Source organism: Eschscholzia californica, unplaced genomic scaffold (assembly GCF_041429995.1).
Source record: "Eschscholzia californica isolate CP2 unplaced genomic scaffold, dmEscCali1.0.p SCAF_6, whole genome shotgun sequence".
In the NCBI taxonomy this organism is placed as follows: Eukaryota; Viridiplantae; Streptophyta; class Magnoliopsida; order Ranunculales; family Papaveraceae; genus Eschscholzia; species Eschscholzia californica.
The window spans coordinates 17,499,218-17,518,883 of NW_028238483.1; the positions used below are offsets into that span (position 1 = coordinate 17,499,218).

Below are 19,666 nucleotides of genomic sequence, written 5' to 3' on the forward strand. Positions count from 1 at the left end.
CCTTGGAAATCATTAAGAAAATTGTACATATGTCGATTAAATTTAAAATTTTGTTAAAAAATTATTTTATTATAACAACAAACTTAAAATGTAATACTTTTTCGTACACAGTGAATTTTGAAATCTCAATCACTATAATCTTGTTCTCATAAAAAAATATAAACTGAATTTGTTTTTGCTATATTTTCAGTATTTTACTAGCGTTTTCTTAATTCTATTGGCATCTGTTATGAATATGTTAGAAGTAGGTCAATAATCATTGTATTATTTCGCTAGCATCTTATTGATTCCAACAACATTCTTATATATAACAGAATTCTCAATTTTTTTCTAGCATTTTATTTATTTTAAAAATTGAATAATATACTAACAAAAATAAATTCTTCTGAAATTAGGATTGCATTTCTCTAGCGTCTTATTGATTCTAACAACATTCTAAACTATTTATTTAATAAGGACCATTTTTTTCTCCATAATTTCTTGGATTCTCCTGCAATAATTATATTTCTCTAGCATCTTATTGATTCTAACAAATTTTTTTTGAAATTATATTATGTTAACCAAATTTTTAATATTTCTCTAGCATTTCACTAATTCTCCTGCACATGTCTTAAATTATGTTTCTCTAGCATTTCATTGATTCTCCTGCAATACTTATATTTCTCTAGCATCTTATTTATTCTGACACATTTATCCTGAAATTATATTATGTTAACCAAATCTGAGTAAAAAAGGTATAAGTAAAAGCTTGGTCATTACGATAAACAGAAAATGAAACTTTTGTTGTGGAAGAAATTTTTTTTTTTTTTTGAGGAAATAATCTAGTGAATCTTTAATTTGGGTTATTTTTATAACTTAGGGCAGGTTAGGTAGTAATAAAAAATCAAAGGTTAGACATGTAATTTATTCTAAGTGGATTTATTTTCTATTTCAGACTATCTTTGGTCTCTAGACCCATTGATCATTCGATTTTGGACTTAAAACCCATCCTCCCAAAAAAGTAATAATACTCTATTTTTAAAAAAATAATTTTACTTAGACTTTTTTTTTTTGAAAGAGACAAAAAGTTGATACTTAGACTTAGTTAAAACAAAGTAAAACTTCTTTTCAAAAAATAAACAAAGAAAGTAATAGAGATAGTCCCACACGTAAAACACAAAGAGATAAAAGTAAAGGTGAAGTGTTATAAAAGATACAACTCTTTTCCAATAAAACAAACAAAGATATAACATAGACTCTTTAATGGGTCAGAGCCACGGTCCGGTAAAAGCAGGAATTCCACGGGAATGACCACGAAAACGATGGGAAACACCACGGGAACGCCCACGGCAACAGTTGGAAACGCCACGGGAACGACCCGTAAACGACTGGGTCGTTTCTGTGCCCAGACCTTTGTGGTCTGGGCACGTCACGACTCAAAGTCGTGCCTGTCGTGGCCGTGGCGTGTCAAACACGCTACAGCTGTCAAACGGGTAGTGCCGCCACGACACGACACGTTCAGGGGCGGGCCCACATAGGGGCCCGTGGGGGCGCATGCCCCACGACCCAAATGTGAGCTCCTCTAATAGTAGTAATCGAACAAGGCCGCAACGGTGCCTGTAGTATTATTTTATGACAACCTAACCCAAGATCAGCCCAATATATTAGTTATTGAGTAAATGATTCAATGACCCACCACTATTATTTGCTTTGATTATCACTTCCAACCTTACACATCATCAACTTCTATTGAAAATTTAAATACCCGCAGATTTACTTTGACCGTGCAATAACCCCACTGTCCCACTTTGACTGTTCCACCAATCCGATAAAGCAATAACCCCACCGTCCCACTTGGAGGTAACCACTAAATACTAATTAGAATTTCTTAAGTCCTCATTTTTTTTTAAAATCTTTATAATTATAGTTAGCTATTTCTATTTTACTTAAATTCTTGATTGTTTTCTATTCTAATCAAAGTTAAGCTTCCAATCTACTATTATATACCAATCATAATTCTAATCAAATAAGAAACAAACAAGTACAAAAGTTATAAATTACGGTTCTCAGGTTTTCTTACAAAATCCTAATCTCATATTTTGTCGTGATATCAAAAGAAGATAGGTATATGATTTTTCTTTTCTGTTCTTATGCGATTTAAATAAAAAAAAATTATTTTTAATAAGTTTATTAAAGTCCGTAAACAAATTCTACTTTATATATTCGGTACTTATATTTCCAGAAAGTCACGGAGAGACATTTTAAACGAAAGTTATGGATGAATCTTCATCACAATTCAAGAAGCTTCGTAATAGTTCAGAAGAAAATCATGATAACATTCTGTTGTCATCACCACAGATGGAACAAGAAAATAATTCTAGAATCTTCATCACAATTCTGTTTTGATCCGTCTTGCTAAATTTTACCTACAAGATTTTTCTAATACTGATCTAATGGTGTTTGAAGACCAACTTGAAAATTATATAATTGATATGAAATCTAACGATGAGTTCATAGGATTGAAAGAGATCGTTGACCTTGCAAAAAAAATGGTAGAGAAAACAAAAGATAAGGTGTACCCGCTTGTTTACTTACTATTGACATTGACATTAACACTTCCAGTTGCAACTGCTACAGTAGAAAGAGTGTTCTCTGGTATGAGTATTGTGAAAAACAGATTACAGAATCGAATGGGAGACGAATATATGAATGATAATTTACTTGCATACATTGAAAAGGATGTATTTGATACTCTTAGTAATGAAGTTACTACGCAACAATGTAAGAAGATGAGAACTCGTCGAGGACAACTATAAATATGTAAATAAGTAAAATTATTATGAATCAATAAAAGTCATTTTTTATAGCATATAAAATTGTTATTTCTTTTGACTTGAATGTGCCTCCACATCGAAAAAATCCTGGCTTCGCCACTGGACACGTTGGCTACCACTACCCACAACTACCACCAACAACCACTTGTGAGTTTGTTAGAATTCAATTATGTGTCGTCAATTTATATTAGTTAGTCATCAATGTGTGCTAAAATTAATTTAGTTAACATGTTTTTCAGGAATGACCCAAAGATGTGAAGAAGCCAATAGTTATGGGAATTAATGAATAATTTTATACCCAATAAAATTAGTTTCATGCTATTAAAGTTTATCTAGGGAGCATTCTATAATAAAGACATTTTACAGGGGCTATTCCAAACTTTTAAAGACTGGAAATTGAAAATAAAACATTAGCCATCAAACCTATGAGAATCTCAGTGTGATGTCACCATCCATGACACGATATTTCTTTGTTTTTATGACTTCTTTAATGGTGAAACAAAATATAAAGAGTAGTGGTTGTGGATATTGGGGGATATAATCATGTCCATCTACGTATGTTATTGGTTGGAGACATTTGAAATATTTTCAAATGTCTATGTTATTCGTTTGAGATATTTTAAATGTTTCAAAATATTTGTGTTATTCGTTTCAGACATTTGAAATATCAACAATGTCTCTGTTATTGATTTCAGACCTTTCAAATGTCTTTTAATGTCTTTGTCAGTTTTTTAGATTTTAGATAAGAAATTACAGATATTTCAAGACATTTTGATTTAGGAGACAATAGTAAATATTTTTGTAACTTTGGGGAGTTTGCAATATTTTCTTTTTTGAATATTGACTACAATGGTCATTACAAAGGTATTGATACATCGATACAATGTGATAAGCATGATAACTGTCGAATTACTACTGGCGTAAAGTCCGACGAAATTAAATGACCTAAAGCCCGACGAATTAAATGGGCCAAAGGCCACATAAACTATTTTATTTATACCCAATTTCAATATTTCTGGATTTGCACTTCCATTAAATCAAACTTGAGACCTCCGCGTTGCGAAGTGTGTGCGCTGAAGATTAACGTCAATGGAGCATATAGAAAAAATAGAGGCTCTGCAGCAACAGTTCTACGAAACTCAAATGGAAGTATACTCGACTCTCTACTGGAGGCTTTTTCTCCAATCTCATCCATTTACAATGAGATGATAGGAATTAGGTTAGGGTCTGAACTGACCGACAATCGCCATTTAAGTGAATTTGAGTTGGAAGGGGACTCAAAAGTCTTATTTACCCTAATATTCGACGACTCTCAGCAACCCCCGTGGAGAATAAGAGGTAAGATCGAAGAGATACGTGGCCGAACCAGATCGAAACACATCACATTAATGCACTGCCCCAGATCTTCGAATACAATCCCTCATCAGCTAGCGACTGAAGCTTTAACCCTCTAATGATATAACTTTTATCTTTGAGTCCTTATCTTGTTATTTTATTTGAGTCCTTGTATTGTTTTCTTCTTTGTAAAGACTTTAATTCTGGGTGGTGTTTGATATGCGTTTTTTCTCGAGAAAGTATAAATTTTTTCTCAAAAATTTACATTTTCCATGTGTTTAATAGTCAATAAGGGGAAAAGAAAAAATTGTCACGTGACTTAATTTCCTCAGATTTCCCTAAATTAGGGGGAATTTGTTACTGTATTGGCGAAAAATAGCATTGGGCCTTCCTTATGCGCCCACCCTTGTGTGACATGAGAGGGGTGACTTCAGTAGCCTCTATGGTCTAGCAAGGAAGCCCACCGAAAGCCCAACATGCCTCGCAAGCCCAGAAAGTCTAAGCAGGCTTACACAAGCCCACGCTCCTGGCATGCCAAGATAAGGTTTGCCATGACGATCCACCCACACTCCAGCTAGTTGTGCGTACATGTGGCCAAGTTGTTAGAGATTGAGTCAGTCCAATCCTAGCATTCTGCTACACGTTGGAGTCATGGTAGAAGACCGAGTCTTGCGCTACTTTAAAGGAGTAGTGGACGGTTTCTACTGGCAACGAACATGCTAGGGCAACGGGTATCGTAAGGCTACCCTTCCCTCTCAAGAGATCAACGGCTACAGAGGCAGTCTAGTGCGATCCTACTATTGCGGATCTAACAACCCTGCGCCCCAATAGCGGTTACTATCCTCTACACTCTATAAATAGAGGAAGCCTCACTCTTGAAAGAGGTTCGGATTCTGACTCGAAATCACCTAGCGCTCTAGAAACCCTATTCTGATCACTTTATTCATCCTCTACTAAACTCCGGCTACAAATCACCTACTCCGACGAACTCCTGATCTAAGCTAGTCTAGAGCAGAGGTTTCGGCTAGAAGTATCTACGAAATCATATCAAAGCTTGAGAGAGACTTTCTATTTCCCCATACCTCGTTAGTCTATCCTTCTGTAAGCAGGAGTCTACCCTTCTGTAAGCAGATATCTACCCTTCCGGAAGCAGAATCCTACTCTTCTATAACCAGAAGTCTACTCTGCTGATTAAGTAGTCCAGAAGCTACCACAACTCATCATTCCGTAGAATCGAGCTCCGACCACTCTACGAGTCGTGCCACCCCGACACTACAACGACTCTACCATCATTAGTAACTCTATCTTCGGTTTGTTCACTTTATTACATCGAACTAAGTTACTGACTTGACCGTCGGAGGGTCCTTGGCCGACACCATCTCCGGTGCCCCCTTGGACTTCACGGTTGTGTTTCTCTTGTGCAGGTTTACAGGCTACTGGTACCCGTTTTCTGCCCTGACGTTAGTCCGACAGTAGCTGTTTCTTTCTCTGACGTTGGCCTACCTATCTAACCGACTACCAGAACCGACCTTCTGCCCGTCAACCCGTCTACCCGTCTACTTGAAGGCCCGAAGCCTAGTTGCTGGTGCCCATCTATCGATCTCTCTAACCGTGTGACTTTCTACCCGTCCACAGTTACCCATCTAATACCATAGTAAACCTTTCTTCTCCGGTGAAAACTAATAATTCTCTCTCTACCTTTACCGTTGCTTTCTCCATACTCCTTTTTTTCTCTCTCTAACACATAGGTAGGTTTTTTTGTTATTGAATCAACACATAGGTATATTAGCAAGAGTAGAGAGAGAGAGAAAAAAATGATTTTTATCTTCGAAGTGTAGAGTTGAAGGTTCATCTTCATGATTTTATCTTTCTTTCTCTCTCTAAAAAAATTGGATTAGGACCATGACAAAAAACAAATATCTTTCCTTGTCCAACTTGATTGAGATTTGGAACCTAAGTTGGAGAGAAAAAGATATAGATAGAGAGAGAAAAGAGAGATGTGATCCAATGGCTTGTTGACAACTGCACCTGGTTCATGTGCTCTATCCATCAAATTGGTGCTTGAGATTAGACATTTGTCCTTCTCACAACGACAATATGTGATTGCAAATTATAGTATAAGATGGTATAACTCATTTCTACCGTGTTCAAAAAGTTCTATCATATCATCGGCTATAAGTTTTTATTGGATTATATTGTCTATGGTTTCGACAGTATCACTAATCTTGAAGGCTTCGCTGAATCGCGACTGGAATGCCTCCAACAAAATAGATAAAAATATGAAAACAAACAATTAGTGTATATACAAATTGAGAATGAAAAATGTTTTGTTCTTAAAAAGAAAAAGAAAAAAAATACTTATACCTAAAAAATTAGAAAAACAATTATTTTTCTTTATCAAAACAAACGAAAGAAAAAATGAAAATGTTTGTGGATAAATGTTTCTAGAGGTAAATATTACTCAGAATAAATATTTCTCTATTTTTTTTCCTTTTCCAAGTTGTAATTGAACACAACCCTGATTTATGAATCCAAAAAAAAAACTAAAAACCCTTCGAATAAAACTCTAAAATAAATTAAAATAAGATTGGAAAAGGTTACAAAACCCCCAATATGAGCAAAGTGTCGTCGGTTTCAAACTTGGCGGGCCTTTGTTCTTCTTCAACCGAAAAGTAAAAGAAAAAAAAAAAAAACAAAAAATAACCTCGAAAACAAACTAAAACCCTAGCTCCAAAACCAAAGCCATTTCAGTTTCCTTTCATCTTCTGATGCAACTCTCAGAAATGCGAACTCTTCGAACACTTTATCACCAAAGAGAGCTTCTCAATCTAACCAAAACTGCTTTAATCTCAAACCTAACTTTCATTCCTTTTAATCAATCCCAGAAAACTTACAGTTTGTCAAACTTTTACCTTTATTCCGATCGAAGAACCATTCATTCATTCCCCCCTCGCTATTTCTCAGAATCAAACTCACTTTCTGATGATTATGAATCTACTTTAAAAACTGGAAACCCTAGAGTTTGGACAAGTTATGATCCTACCTCAGATAAGCTTGTATCAAGAGCAGTTGGCGATTCGGAGAATAATGAAGTGGATTTGAGTAATGGTGATGATAGACGTGTAAGTTCATCTAGTTTTGGTTTAGTTTTTGATGATTTATCTCCAGAGAGTTCTGTTAGTTCAGTTAATAAGTCAAGGGAGACAAGAGCAGTTGGCGATTCGGAGAATAATGAAGTGGATTTGAGTAATGGTGATGATAGACGTGTAAGTTCATCTAGTTTTGGTTCAGTTTTTGATGATTTATCTCCAGAGAGTTCTGTTAGTTCAGTTAATAAGTCAAGGGAAGAAGTAGAAGAAGAACCTAGTGGGTTTGGAAGTTCTAGGTACAGGTCAACCTGTTATTCTAAGGGAAAAGATTCGTACTCGCCACGGAAAGTTGAGAATCGAGAGATTAGGTCTGGGTTTGGTTCAAAACCGCAGGAGGTTGTGTTGAAGAAGAAGAAGGGGAAGAGTAGAATTTCTTGGGTATGTTCAAGTTGTGGAAACTCTAGTTCTCAGTGGTGGGGGAGTTGTAAATCTTGTGATGCTGTGGGTACATTTACACAGTTTTCAGAAACTGAGGTTGCAGAGGACAAGACGAGGAGATCATGGTTGCCACAGAAAACTGGGGAGGTAGTGCCACAGAGATTGACAGATGTGAATAAGGGGATAAATCAGTTAACATGGAGAATTCCACTGTAAGCTCTTCATTTTTTTGTCGCGGGAAACTTACAACTAAATTCATTTGTCCAAGTTTAGTTCTATTAACTTCTATACAAAACTTAATAGGTTCAGAGTGTAGTTTCACATCTCTGCCTAAGTTCTCGAATATAATTTCTCTGTAACTTATCTGCAAGCTGGTGCCCATGAGCAATTGCTTAATGGTTGTCCATACTCCATCACACTAAACGTATGAGCGTGCTGCTTTAAGCTCGCCTTCTGAGGTGCAATTTTTAGGAATAACACTTATGCACATGTTGTTTCTCTCTCGGAGTATTTGTTTTTTTCGGGCCTGATATGAAAATAATACATCAGATAATTTTTTCTTATATTGGTGTGTTTTGTAATGATTTTGTTGCAGATCTGGACTCTTTGGAGCCGAAGTTGCTCGTGTACTTGGTGGTGGTCTTGTACCAGGTTTTTGCATTTTCATACATTCATAAGCTCGTTGTAACTACATAAACAACTAAACAAGATATCCTGCATTATCTTATATTCTCCTTCATTTTTCCTAGTATAGTTGAGTTATGAAAAACTCTGACCCGTAGACTCACAATTATAAAACCTATTCTGGATTTATAACGTCAAACTTTTATTTTGAGATTAAGGGTCATAAACAAAGTTCTCGGTGATGTCTCCATGAATGCTATTTGCATGGCGTGCATTTATATGGGAGTCGTCAATTTCAGTAGGTTATAACATATAAAACTAAAAATGAGTTACAGCATGTGACCGTGACCTAAGTGGAAATATTATAGGAGTTGATTCAGATGATTTTGACATGCATGAGTACTAACTACGTGTGCTGAGTCCTACCTTATGGCAACCTGATGGTTATTAAAGAAAGATGTTGATGGATGTAAAATTGATTGACCTGGAGATATGCTTTGATAGAAAATATGGCTCAAGATAGGTAAGGAGGAAATTTTTTGGAATAAAATGGTGATGATGGTCGGGCAGCCAAGGAGGTCAGCTATGGCATTGTTCTGCATCTAGTTTCTGTGGCCGTAGGGTTGGATACGACTGAGGTGGTTGATGCCCTTAATAGAGATGGAGTTAATCACCTAATTTGTTGCCCTAAAAATATGGAGTTGATGGGGAAATGTCTTTCTAGCTCTTTCAGTTAAGACACCAATTGGCCCTGTTACGTAGTCATGGTGTGTCGGATAATTTTCTTGTCAACTCTACATGAGCTTTAATTAATTAATTCTACATGAGCTTTACCTTTTTTTTTTCAATTAATTTTAGCTTTGTTCACCTATGGATGGTTTTGTAGGTTGCCTGGTATTAGTTGGTGGTGATCCTGGTGTTGGGAAGAGTACACTAGTGTTGCAGGTAGATAATTTATAATTTAAGTAGGGATGTGTAGATTTGTCGGTTCCCGTTTATCATCCTTTTGTGTTTCGCTTATGAAATCAAAAGCTTCATGTGCAGTCTTGAATGATGAGTATCTCGATTCTTTTAATAATTTTATGCTTAACACTTTTGCTTCTGAACATCAAGATGGCTGCGATGATAGCGGAAGAGGGTGATTTTGGTAGACCAGCTCCAGTTGTATACGTTTCAGGCGAAGAGGTTAATTTCCCTCAGCTAGTTCACCTTTGCTTTCCTTATACAAAGTGTGTATGCTTCATAGATTGCAGTTGAAGTGACAATGTTTCGCATATCATCGTTTATATAAAGTCTCAAGTGTTTAATAAACAAAAATACTAATGTTTTTATGTTGTCAAACAAGTCAAAAATAACAGGTGACTTTAGATACACACGTTTTGTTCTCGGGTTCAATTACGTATACCTCGAGGCATGAGATGACCGCCTCACCTCGAGGTGCATGCCTTGAACCTTTTCTTAAAACATTGCCGGGACGTTCATAAATGATATTGAACCTATCAAGGTCCTCGTAGGTAGGTCCTATGGTCACCAGAGATTCAAAATGAACAGATAATGTTTTTCAGAATGGTTAAAGTGTTCAAAGGTAGCTCCCTCAGCCTGACTTTACAGCAGGCCCCTTGGAGGCTATCACTTTGGCTTAGTGCTAAAATTTCATCTTCAAAACAGAACGTTGTCTAAAGTGCTATAAAGCATTTGTTACCAATTGGTGCGCGAGATGCAAATCGAGTGGGGAGTCTATTAGTCACCTATTTATTCACTGTGAGGAGGCTAGAAGGATTTGGGCTTTCTTTATCCAGGCAGCGGGAGTACAGTGGTGCTCTCCTTCTTCGCTTCCCAATTTGCTAATCCAATGGAGGAAATTACCACACAGGAAGCTTAGGAGGGAAATGTGGGCGATGATCCCTGTAGCAATATGTTGGTCCATTTGGCTGGCTAGGAACTTAGGCATTTTCAATGATTCTCCTAGGAAACTAGTGGTCGAAGTGGAGGACGTCCTTGGTCTTCTCTTCCATTGGAGTAGAAACATGAGTTGGGCGAAGTGTCTGTCATACTTAGACGTTATTTCTAATTGGGAGGCTATCATGAAGTAACATCTTCATTTGTGATACAACCAATTCTTTTGTACATTCTTTTCCCCTTAATATTAATTCAAACTTTTCAAAAAAAAAAATGGCTGGGTTGCTTTGCTAAGAACGACGTTCATAGATATCCTTAAATGTTGAAGAATTTGTTAGTTTCAGTTGAATATAACATGTTATCCATGGAAATAATAAATGTATGTCAGTTATCATTTCAGAAGAATCTCTTTCAAAGTATAACTTGAAGTTGTACGTTTCACTCAGAAAAAACTACTCTTAATTGATTATGTAATCACTTTCAATAATATAGTACTTTTCTGATAGAGTGTTGAGCAAATTGGCAACAGAGCTGACCGAATGAGAATTGGAACTGAAGAACTGTTCTTATACTCTAGCACTGATATTGAGGTGGATTCTTTTGGAACTTTTGGTTACATCTATATTTTACTTAAACTATTAGACGCGATATTAAATTACACCCTGAAAATGATTGAAATTTTTGTCTCAGGACATACTGGAAAAAGTTCAACACCTTTCTCCTCGGGCTCTTATTATTGATTCCATTCAGACAGTATATTTGAAAGGAGTTACAGGCAGTGCTGGAGGTCTCATGCAGGTTTATATTTCAAACTCCCTCCCTGCATATATTTTCAAAAGCCAAGCTGGTGATGCTTACTACCTTAGCTAAATCCATCACTATTGGCTTTAATTCTAGATATATGCCAGACCATTTTTTGGCCTTAAGGCTGTCTACTACCCTAATTCACGTGCATATGTGAAAGTTAAACACTTGTAAGGATAAGGTATTTCATCAAGCTACGCAATGAAATCTTTTGCAATAAATTTGCTACCGCTACTTCTAAACGATTCACTTGTTGGAATTCGTATTAACAGGTTAAGGAGTGCACGTCAGCTCTGCTGAGGTATGCTAAAAGCACAAATGTCCCCGTTCTTCTGGTGAGACGACACTTTATGCTTGTGCATCATTTTTGCTCAGAAGAATTTTCCTTTCTAAAATGCTCCCCAGTGTGAAGGGAAAAGTTTGGATCCAAGTATGATCTTCACGGGACCTCCAAAGCAACTGACAATTAAAATAATGGACAAATATTCATGCATATTTTGCTATTCTGACCTGTTTATCTTCCTTGAAAGGGTGAAACCTTCCTAGTCCTCCGGCGAAGGGAAAAGTTTGACTTCGACTTTGTTCTATTTTTCGAAAAAATATTCATGCAGAGCGTCTAGTTTTCTGGTTTACGTTAATCTACTCTTTGACCTCATTGAGTAGTGAAAAACTCACACGTTTATGTTGGATGAAGTATCTATTTATCGAAATATGCGGACTCAAATGGATATGTTTATGGATCTATGTTTGAATGTGTCATCTTGGACATATAATCTTAGTATCATTGTGATATTGTTATAGTCTGAAGTTTGCTGTCAAATATTTCCCATAGATTAACTGGATATGTTGGGAGAAAACTTTGTAAAAAAGACCATTAATATATCAATATGTAATTGTTTTCGAATCGAATCCTCTTTGTGTAGCTCATGCTCTTGTTTCTGTGTTCAGATAGGACACGTGACAAAAACTGGAGATATAGCAGGACCTCGTGTCTTGGAGCACATTGTTGACGTTGTTCTATATATGGAAGTTGGTACCTTGTTACTTCTTATATCTGTCTTTATGTTTCCTTTTCTTGATCAGCAATTGTTGAATGCACTTCGCTCATATGAGAATACACTATTGGCACCTTGTTACATCTTATGTTTGTTGTTATCTACTTATGTCTATTAGATCTATAATGCTTCTGATATATTGCGTTGAGGATAAACTAGAGTATTTTACAAAATAACTCAAGCTAGTGGATGATTTCCTATCGTTCTTTTTTCTGCATTTGAGTATTACCTTCAATAACTTAATATCAGTTCATGCTCTGGTATTTTGATATTGATTCATCATAACAGTCAGCAAAATCTTGGGTTTGCAGCAAGAGGTGAGAAGTATCAGTAGAAGCCTAACCATCAACATAAATAAAAACGATGTCATCTGAATGTCACACAGTGCGATAATATCCCTTTCACTGTTAGGCGTTAGCCTCTTGACTGAGAATTGTGATATGTAAGCATCTAAAATTATGATTACATAAGTAACGAAGATAAGTAGTAGGCTGGAAGCGTGAAAGGAGAAAAAAGCGAAAAAGAAAAAGGTTGATCGGTGAATCATTTGCTCCTGCACTGCCCAAGCGCGTCTCCCCTTTGGTCTTTCTTCGTTTCTTCTTGTGGTAGTTACTGGTGTAGTCCAAGGTCTATTCTCAGGCCTTGGAGCAATGGAATGGGTTGTTTGCGAATAGAATCAAGAGGGACCTTTGGTCTCTGATCCCCTTCGCTATAGTGTGGGCTATTTGGTTGAACAGGAATGATCAGACTTTCAAAGAGTCTCTTGGCCGTTCTAGCTTAGAAGTGGAGGATATCCTTGTCATCCTCTTCCATTGGAGTAGGCAAATAGCGTGGGCTAGGAATAAGTCCTGTTTCGATTTCATCTCTAAGTGGGAGGACGTTTTGATGTAAATTGTCTAGACTGTTGCTTTTTTGCTTTTCGGTTTCTTGTTATATCCTCCTTTTTCGTCTACTATTAATTCAAATTATTCAAAAAAAAGGTTGATCTTTCTCTTATACCCTAAGTAACAGAATTGAAAATGCTATTGCTACCACCAACATAGGTGGTTCTCTATAGTCTATAGGTTGTAAGAGTATCTGATTGTTATGTCTGCACTAGTGTTTGGAAAGATATTAAAGAAGCTACGAGTAAATCATCTAAAAGAATTCATCATTCAGTTTGTGTAACACACTACAAAGTTGAACTGTCACTGAAAGTATATGAGTATAATTTTTACTTCTCTTACAATTCATCGTCTTCCTCCCAATTTATGTTGTGCTATATCATGGTTTCATTTACTAGAATTACAAGTATGTAAGTGCAATGTATGCTAATCCCAACCTTATGTTTGTGTCTCAATTAGGGGGAGAAGTACTCCTCTCATCGTTTCCTTCGATCAGTGAAGAACCGTTTTGGGTCCACGGATGAGGTAAGAGCTTTCTTGTTTTCATTTTTTTTATATGCATACGTGTTATTTTCTCCCTCGAGGGAGTCAAAGGGTTACGATCTACCCTCAGCTATTGCATTGCCTTAAGTTTTACTGGTTTACACTGTTTTTGAATACCAAATACAGTCACTATATTGTAAAGCTGTAAGTTGCATACGCACACTTACTTTGATGTTCTCTGTTTTTCATTCAACCGTTTAATTGATAGTCATTGTGTTCTTCTTTTCTATGAGAGTTCCCAATTAACTCATGCACAGAGGACCCAAGTGATCCAACCAATCAGATTTGGACGTGTATGCATCTTGTAGGCCTTATGCTATTTGGATGACCTTGAGTTCCTTTAGTATCACTAGAAAATTTATAGGGTGTAATGCAAGCGAAATAGCCACTTACTAGGCTTTCCACATTGACAATCTTGGGAACAAATGTACGACTTCCTCAGATATCATATATCTAAGCTGGTTCCCAGGCAGCGAAATTTCACCATAGTTATCTCTCTCATCTTGTGATTTTCCTTGATATGTTTATTATCTTGTGACTTACCTTTTTATCGTACCACTTTACTTTAATGGAAAAAGCACACCATTCATGAGATCAAATTGGTTAGGTTCACTTAGCCTCTGGTCTAACTGTTGCACCCCGCAGGCAAGCAGTAATTGAAGTTCAAATCTTCAACTAGAAATAGCTTGATTTTGAAATGATTTCTACTACATGAGTGTGCTTCTTCTGGTTCTTCCATCGTCGTGGTATTGGTGGATACCACTCGGGATCAGGGATGGAACCAGATAATTTCTTGGAGTGGCCAAATCATAAAGCGGTTTTTTTCGAGTGTTCACTATGGCTTAGACCTTTCGAGTGTTCAACTATAAAGTCTTGCTTAGATTGGGATGACTTGTTCTACTATGAACTATTTTCGAGTTTTACGCTTTTAAAGTCAATTTTTGGGAATCACTAGAACTTGAGTCATACCATCAAACCTTGCCGTAATATTGCTAAAATTAATGAAATCTCCGGTGTGGCCTGGCGTAATCAACCATTTTAGACTGAACAGATTTAAGTCATTGGCTTTTATGTCTGGTCATACGTGCATGTAATAATGTAGTGTCATTAAAGGATATTCATCTATGACCAGTTCTGGTGAATTTTGTAGTATGGACATCAAAAGTTGGCTCGTATTCTAAATTGTTTAGCCTATTTGTCACCATAAGATTTCAAGCAACTGTGAAATATTTTGGATTCTGTAATAACATAATGCATTATTGTGTGGATGATCTTTATTTTAGGAGATCGTTGTCGACTATCATTATCTTTATTTTTAATACCTCCATAGTTGTTTCCTGAATAATAATAATAGTGAATAGATCAAATAAGTAATAAAGAGTGGATGCATTTGGTTAATGATTATTGTTCATGGTCAAATTTGGAACAATTTATAAACAGGGAAGCCAAGGTCAGGGGTGACCATGGCCACCCTAGGCTCATATATGGCTATGTCCCTGCTCGGGAGTTACATTTTTTTGTGGTCCTAGTTATCCAAGTACCCTATTTTAGAGCTTCTCTGTGTGCAGTAGTTTGATAAGTTGCTGAAGTAGTGATTAGGTTGCACCTTTTTTTTTTCATTTAAGATAGGTCTTTTATTCCAAGGTTCTATTGAATCATAAAAGGAAATATTTACAAGTTTAGCCATGCCAATGTGTATTGGATCTGATGTGCTGATTTTGTGATTTTTTTTGACTATGAATGATTTCTCTTGGCCATCAGTGGTTGATGAATCTTTTCCTTTTGCCAGCTTGGAGTATTTGAAATGTCACAATCTGGTCTGCAAGCTGTCTCAAACCCAAGTGAAATATTCTTAAGTGAGCAGCACTTTGATTCAGAGGTTTTAGCTGGACTTGCTGTGGCTGTGATAATCGATGGCTCTCGAACATTCCTTATTGAAATTCAGGTTTTTCTGTTAATTCACTCTTGGCCTTTCTTCCGCTTTGCCTGCATTGTGAACCATGATCAGTGTTCCGTAGTAATTCTGGCTAACGTCGTGGTAAAGAGCACCCTTCTTCGGATTCGACATTACAGAACCCTTAGTGAGAAACGAGAATGGCAATATCCAAGCTCAGTTCTAGTCTTCTATTATTCTGTTTTTTTTTCTTTAATCATTGCAACTTGATGATTTAGAAAGACTTCTTAACTTATAAGTGCAGGCATTATGTTTATCTGACTCCCCAGTTTCAAGGCATGTCAACGGGGTTCAGCAGAGCAGATGTGACATGATAATTTCTGTGAGTATTTTCATTTGATTCATGTACTGTTCGAGAAGTAGTCTATAACTCTAGTCTTTTGTATGTTTACATTCTAAATGTGATCATGTTTCCTGCATGTTTCTAGTTTCAAAATGGCCTCTTTAAGTGTATCAAGTTCTTCCCGGCAAGAATAGTCCCATATGGACAAAGGGAAGTTTCATGACCAAGTAAATGATATCTAAGGCAATAGGAAATTCCGTTCGCTAGCAATTTGGTTTTGGCCGACATATACAAACTTCATATGGCATCATAGCTAGGTTCATACGTGAGAGGCTGAAGGCGCACTGCACTCCATCTAACAAAAAGATAAATGTTAAGCTATACGATTGCCACTTGTGAGGAAGAGTGTGAGAATCGTCTCATGTGGACTAGGCCACTAGGGAAAGTCTCATGGCGAAGTAAAACAATATTTAGGGCCTTTCTACTCGTAGCCAGTTGGTTTTGAGTTGGATTTACACTACTTAATAATTCTGTTCCTCGTCATACATATCAGGTGTCTTTATCTATTTCTCAATTTTATTATCATGTGTGGCTGTGTAGGTTCTTATGAAGCAAGCAGGTCTAAAGCTTCAAGATAATGTAAGATTCTCCGCCTTCATTTTCTGAACTAGCTATAGCAGTATGGTATTTGATGTCGTTTTAATTTTGGTCCACTTTTCAAAATCTCGGCTGTTGTTAAGGTGCTTAATTTAGCAAAAGTCATTGATGCAATCATACCAAGTGACAACAACTTTTCAGAACTCGACTGTAGATAACACTGATTAATTTTTATTATTACCACCCATTTTGATAGAGTATTTTAAGTTTTTAACTGGTCTAGTAGTTGAAGGTTGGATTCCCCCTCGTCTGTTCTTACTTTATTCTGCATCTGTTTTAAGCAACAGAGTTACATCTACTCTTTCGATTCTTTTTACGACTCTTCGTTTCTTCGATACAAGGCTTTGCCAACCATCAGCTACGCAATTATCCTCCTTTTTCATCTGTATTGTCCATAGTGTCTTATTTTATTACTGTATGTTCCTTGCACCAAGGTGTTGTTTCTTAATTTCTGCTTACTTTCGAAATGTTAATTAGGAATCAAATGCTTTATGATCTCTTTTAAATTTGTATTTTGATGACAAACTACATATCGCTGATATGAACTTATGGGTTGTTGTGTGCTTGAAAAACCTTGTCTGACATTACCATCATTTCATGATCTCTCTTTCGTATAGGCAATTTTTGTGAATGTTGTTAGTGGTGTGAAGTTGATAGAAACGGCTGGTGATCTTGCAATAGCAGCTGCAATTTGCAGCAGGTACGTATTCTAAGATTTTGTAATGGTATATCAAACTTGCAAATTGCAGTAGGTTCGACTTTTCTTACACGAGGCGTTACTTTATTTTATTTTGTCATCATCTTTCAGTTACTTGGAGTTCCCTGTTCCCAATGACATTGCATTTATTGGAGAGGTTGGCCTTGGTGGTGAGCTTCGTGGGGTACGTCTTTGTTTACTACTTAATGAAGTTGATTTTAGACCCAATTTGTGAGTCCTAATAAATGTCTTCCTGAGCAATGTCGGACTAAGTATAATGCGCATGAGCTTTCTAGTGTTTCCCATGAGTCGTGTCGTGGTCGTAGCTGACAACCATGCCCAAGCGCCAGGCCCACTAAAAGGCCCTGCCATAACAGGGCCGACGGGGTTGGCCAATGCTTGAGGAACTCGAGTTGGGAGTTGGGGCTCTATAAAAGCCCCAAAAACTCCCACTCTTTTCACTACCTATGTGGGAAAAAGCCATAAGGCCCGTTGGTAAACTCTAGCCTTGCGACTTAAACTAGGCTTTCTTGAGCTGTCATGTGGGGTCATCCTACCTTTGAAAACCAATTATTATTCTTCACATCATTTAGGATTTCCTGTCAGGCTAAGTGAATTCAACTTCCTTTCTTTTGAAAGGTTTGTCAATTCTCTATTATTGTCATCCTGCTTATCCATCTAGACTTTCTCTTCGTCTTTAATTCAACTTGTTTTCTTTTGAAAGGTCTCTCGAATGGAGAAGAGGGTAAACGCTGTTGCCAAATTGGGATACAGAAAATGTATAGTTCCAGCATCAGCAGCGAAATCTCTTGCAGCTCTGGAATTGGAAGGTATGGTGATTTTGGGGTGCAAGAATTTGAAGCAGGTAATTCACACTGTATTCCGAAGGGATTGAATTTGTTTAGCTGTATATCTTCTTTTTGAAGTGCCCTCTAGTTTTGTTCTTAAAGAGGGGCCAAAAAGAACTTGTTGGCTCATCTTCTGCCACCACAAAACTCTGTTAATTTTGGGATTAAAACATTGTGTTGTTTGTAAGTAAAATTTAGCTGATAATGAAGAGTTCATAGTTTTGTTAAAAGAGCAAATTGTAGCCTGCAAATCTTAATTTTAGGTCTCTGCTTTTGTTTTATGAAATTTTTGAATGTTGGGTGAAGTATTTTTGAGTTTTAACTCGGTTGAACTGAAGGGATACAACTTACAAGTGGGATCAGCTTTTTTGCCAAACTAGGAAAATTGGACCTTAGTGTGGCGTGGTCGGCTTGTGCCCTAACCACCAGTTGGCTAATAACAGGGTGGCGTTGTTGAAGATTAGCCCTGCCAGGTCACCGACATGGCTGATAAACCAGCGCTGCCGCTTCTGGGTCAGACTAGGTTAAAATCTCTTTAAAGATGCTTGATGTACTCCAACTAGGCTATACCTGTGTACTTGCTATATGAGAAGTTATTTGAGTAGAATGTTTAGAAATGGGTTCATGCTCTACTGTTTGGTAATGGAATTCGCACGGAAGTGAAAATTTTGGTGGATAGGGATCACATAAAAACTTCTTTGGCTGGGCCATTTCTCAAGAACAATAGCTAAGGGCCCTGATACTACTACTTGGATCTAGAACTTACATGCTTGCACTCGCAGGATTCTCTTTCGGTAGTCGTCCTATAGAGACGGACAAGAGATGTCCAGGTGGCACGACGTTTATCTGTTACTTTTTTTCTTAAGAATAATGTAATCAATTGCGAAGGGAGAACTAGGAAAGACAAATTTTTGTAATTAAAATACAGAAATACTGTAAGTCCATAAATTTTTTATTTAATCTTTGATATGCTGACTCATCCGGTTAAAAAACAATTCAGATCGTAATCAAATTTTGAAAAAACTGTCTTTGAGTGAAGTTAATCACATGTCAGAGATTAAGTAAATGTTCTATTTCCCATCTATAATATACTCCAAATTGAAGGTAACTAATAGAAGAGGAATTTCGTCTTGGTTAAAATATGGGTGCCTAATTGAGGAGTTGGAAAATAAGAGCATCTGTTAGAAGTGACTCGAATATGGATTGATATCGAACTCGGTTTACGACCCGCCAACTCGTTTACAAGAATGTTGGACCCGTTAGCGGAGCTGATTGCTGAGATAGAGCTGGTATGCGAAGCAGGGCTGTGAGGCAGAGCTGGACTCCGAGACAGAACTGGAATGCAGAAGTTAGGCTTATGTCGGTGAGTGTTATCCGTGTATAATGTCGGTTGTTGAGAGAGTCGGTTGTAGAGAGTCGGTGAGGCGGTGGGATTAAGGGTTTAGTAGCTATATAAACTAAATCCTAAGGAGATATTAGTAGCACAATCTCACGAGTCTCTTGTGTAAACTTGTTTGCTTATCATAGTGGAAATCATCGCGCCGTTGTCGCCATGGAGTAGGTCTCACCAACCGAACCACGTAAATCTCTGTGTTTTGTTCTTGATTGTTCTTTGTTATTCCTTTTGCTTGTCGTGGATTACTCGTATTGATCACATTAACCCCCGATTGGCATAACAACATCTCTAATATAACACTCAAAAAAACTCTAAAAATCATATGTCAAACAATTGAGGAGTTGGGA

General features: G+C 37.0%; 1 protein-coding gene across 1 annotated transcript; it reads left to right on the forward strand.

Annotated features, from left to right (window-relative positions):
* Positions 1-6,778: 6,778 nt before the first annotated feature.
* Positions 6,779-18,153, forward strand: LOC147532090 (DNA repair protein RadA-like protein). The gene is made up of 16 exons (XM_086646937.1): positions 6,779-7,204; positions 7,348-7,887; positions 8,271-8,326; positions 9,186-9,244; positions 9,413-9,484; positions 10,705-10,788; positions 10,889-10,996; positions 11,275-11,337; positions 11,951-12,031; positions 13,401-13,466; positions 15,274-15,429; positions 15,683-15,760; positions 16,322-16,360; positions 16,996-17,078; positions 17,187-17,259; positions 17,800-18,153. Exons 1-16 carry the CDS (start codon positions 7,182-7,184, stop codon positions 17,968-17,970), a joined length of 1,752 nt encoding a protein of 583 aa, XP_086503063.1. The 5' UTR covers positions 6,779-7,181; the 3' UTR covers positions 17,971-18,153.
* Positions 18,154-19,666: the final 1,513 nt, after the last annotated feature.

Excerpts from the sequence above, each read along its gene's own strand:
- LOC147532090 (XM_086646937.1), top strand. The coding sequence starts at position 7,182 with ATGATCCTACCTCAGATAAGCTT. Across the intron at positions 7,888-8,270 it reads TTAACATGGAGAATTCCACT|ATCTGGACTCTTTGGAGCCG; the intron begins GTAAGCTCTTCA and ends ATTTTGTTGCAG. Across the intron at positions 17,260-17,799 it reads TTGGTGGTGAGCTTCGTGGG|GTCTCTCGAATGGAGAAGAG; the intron begins GTACGTCTTTGT and ends TTCTTTTGAAAG.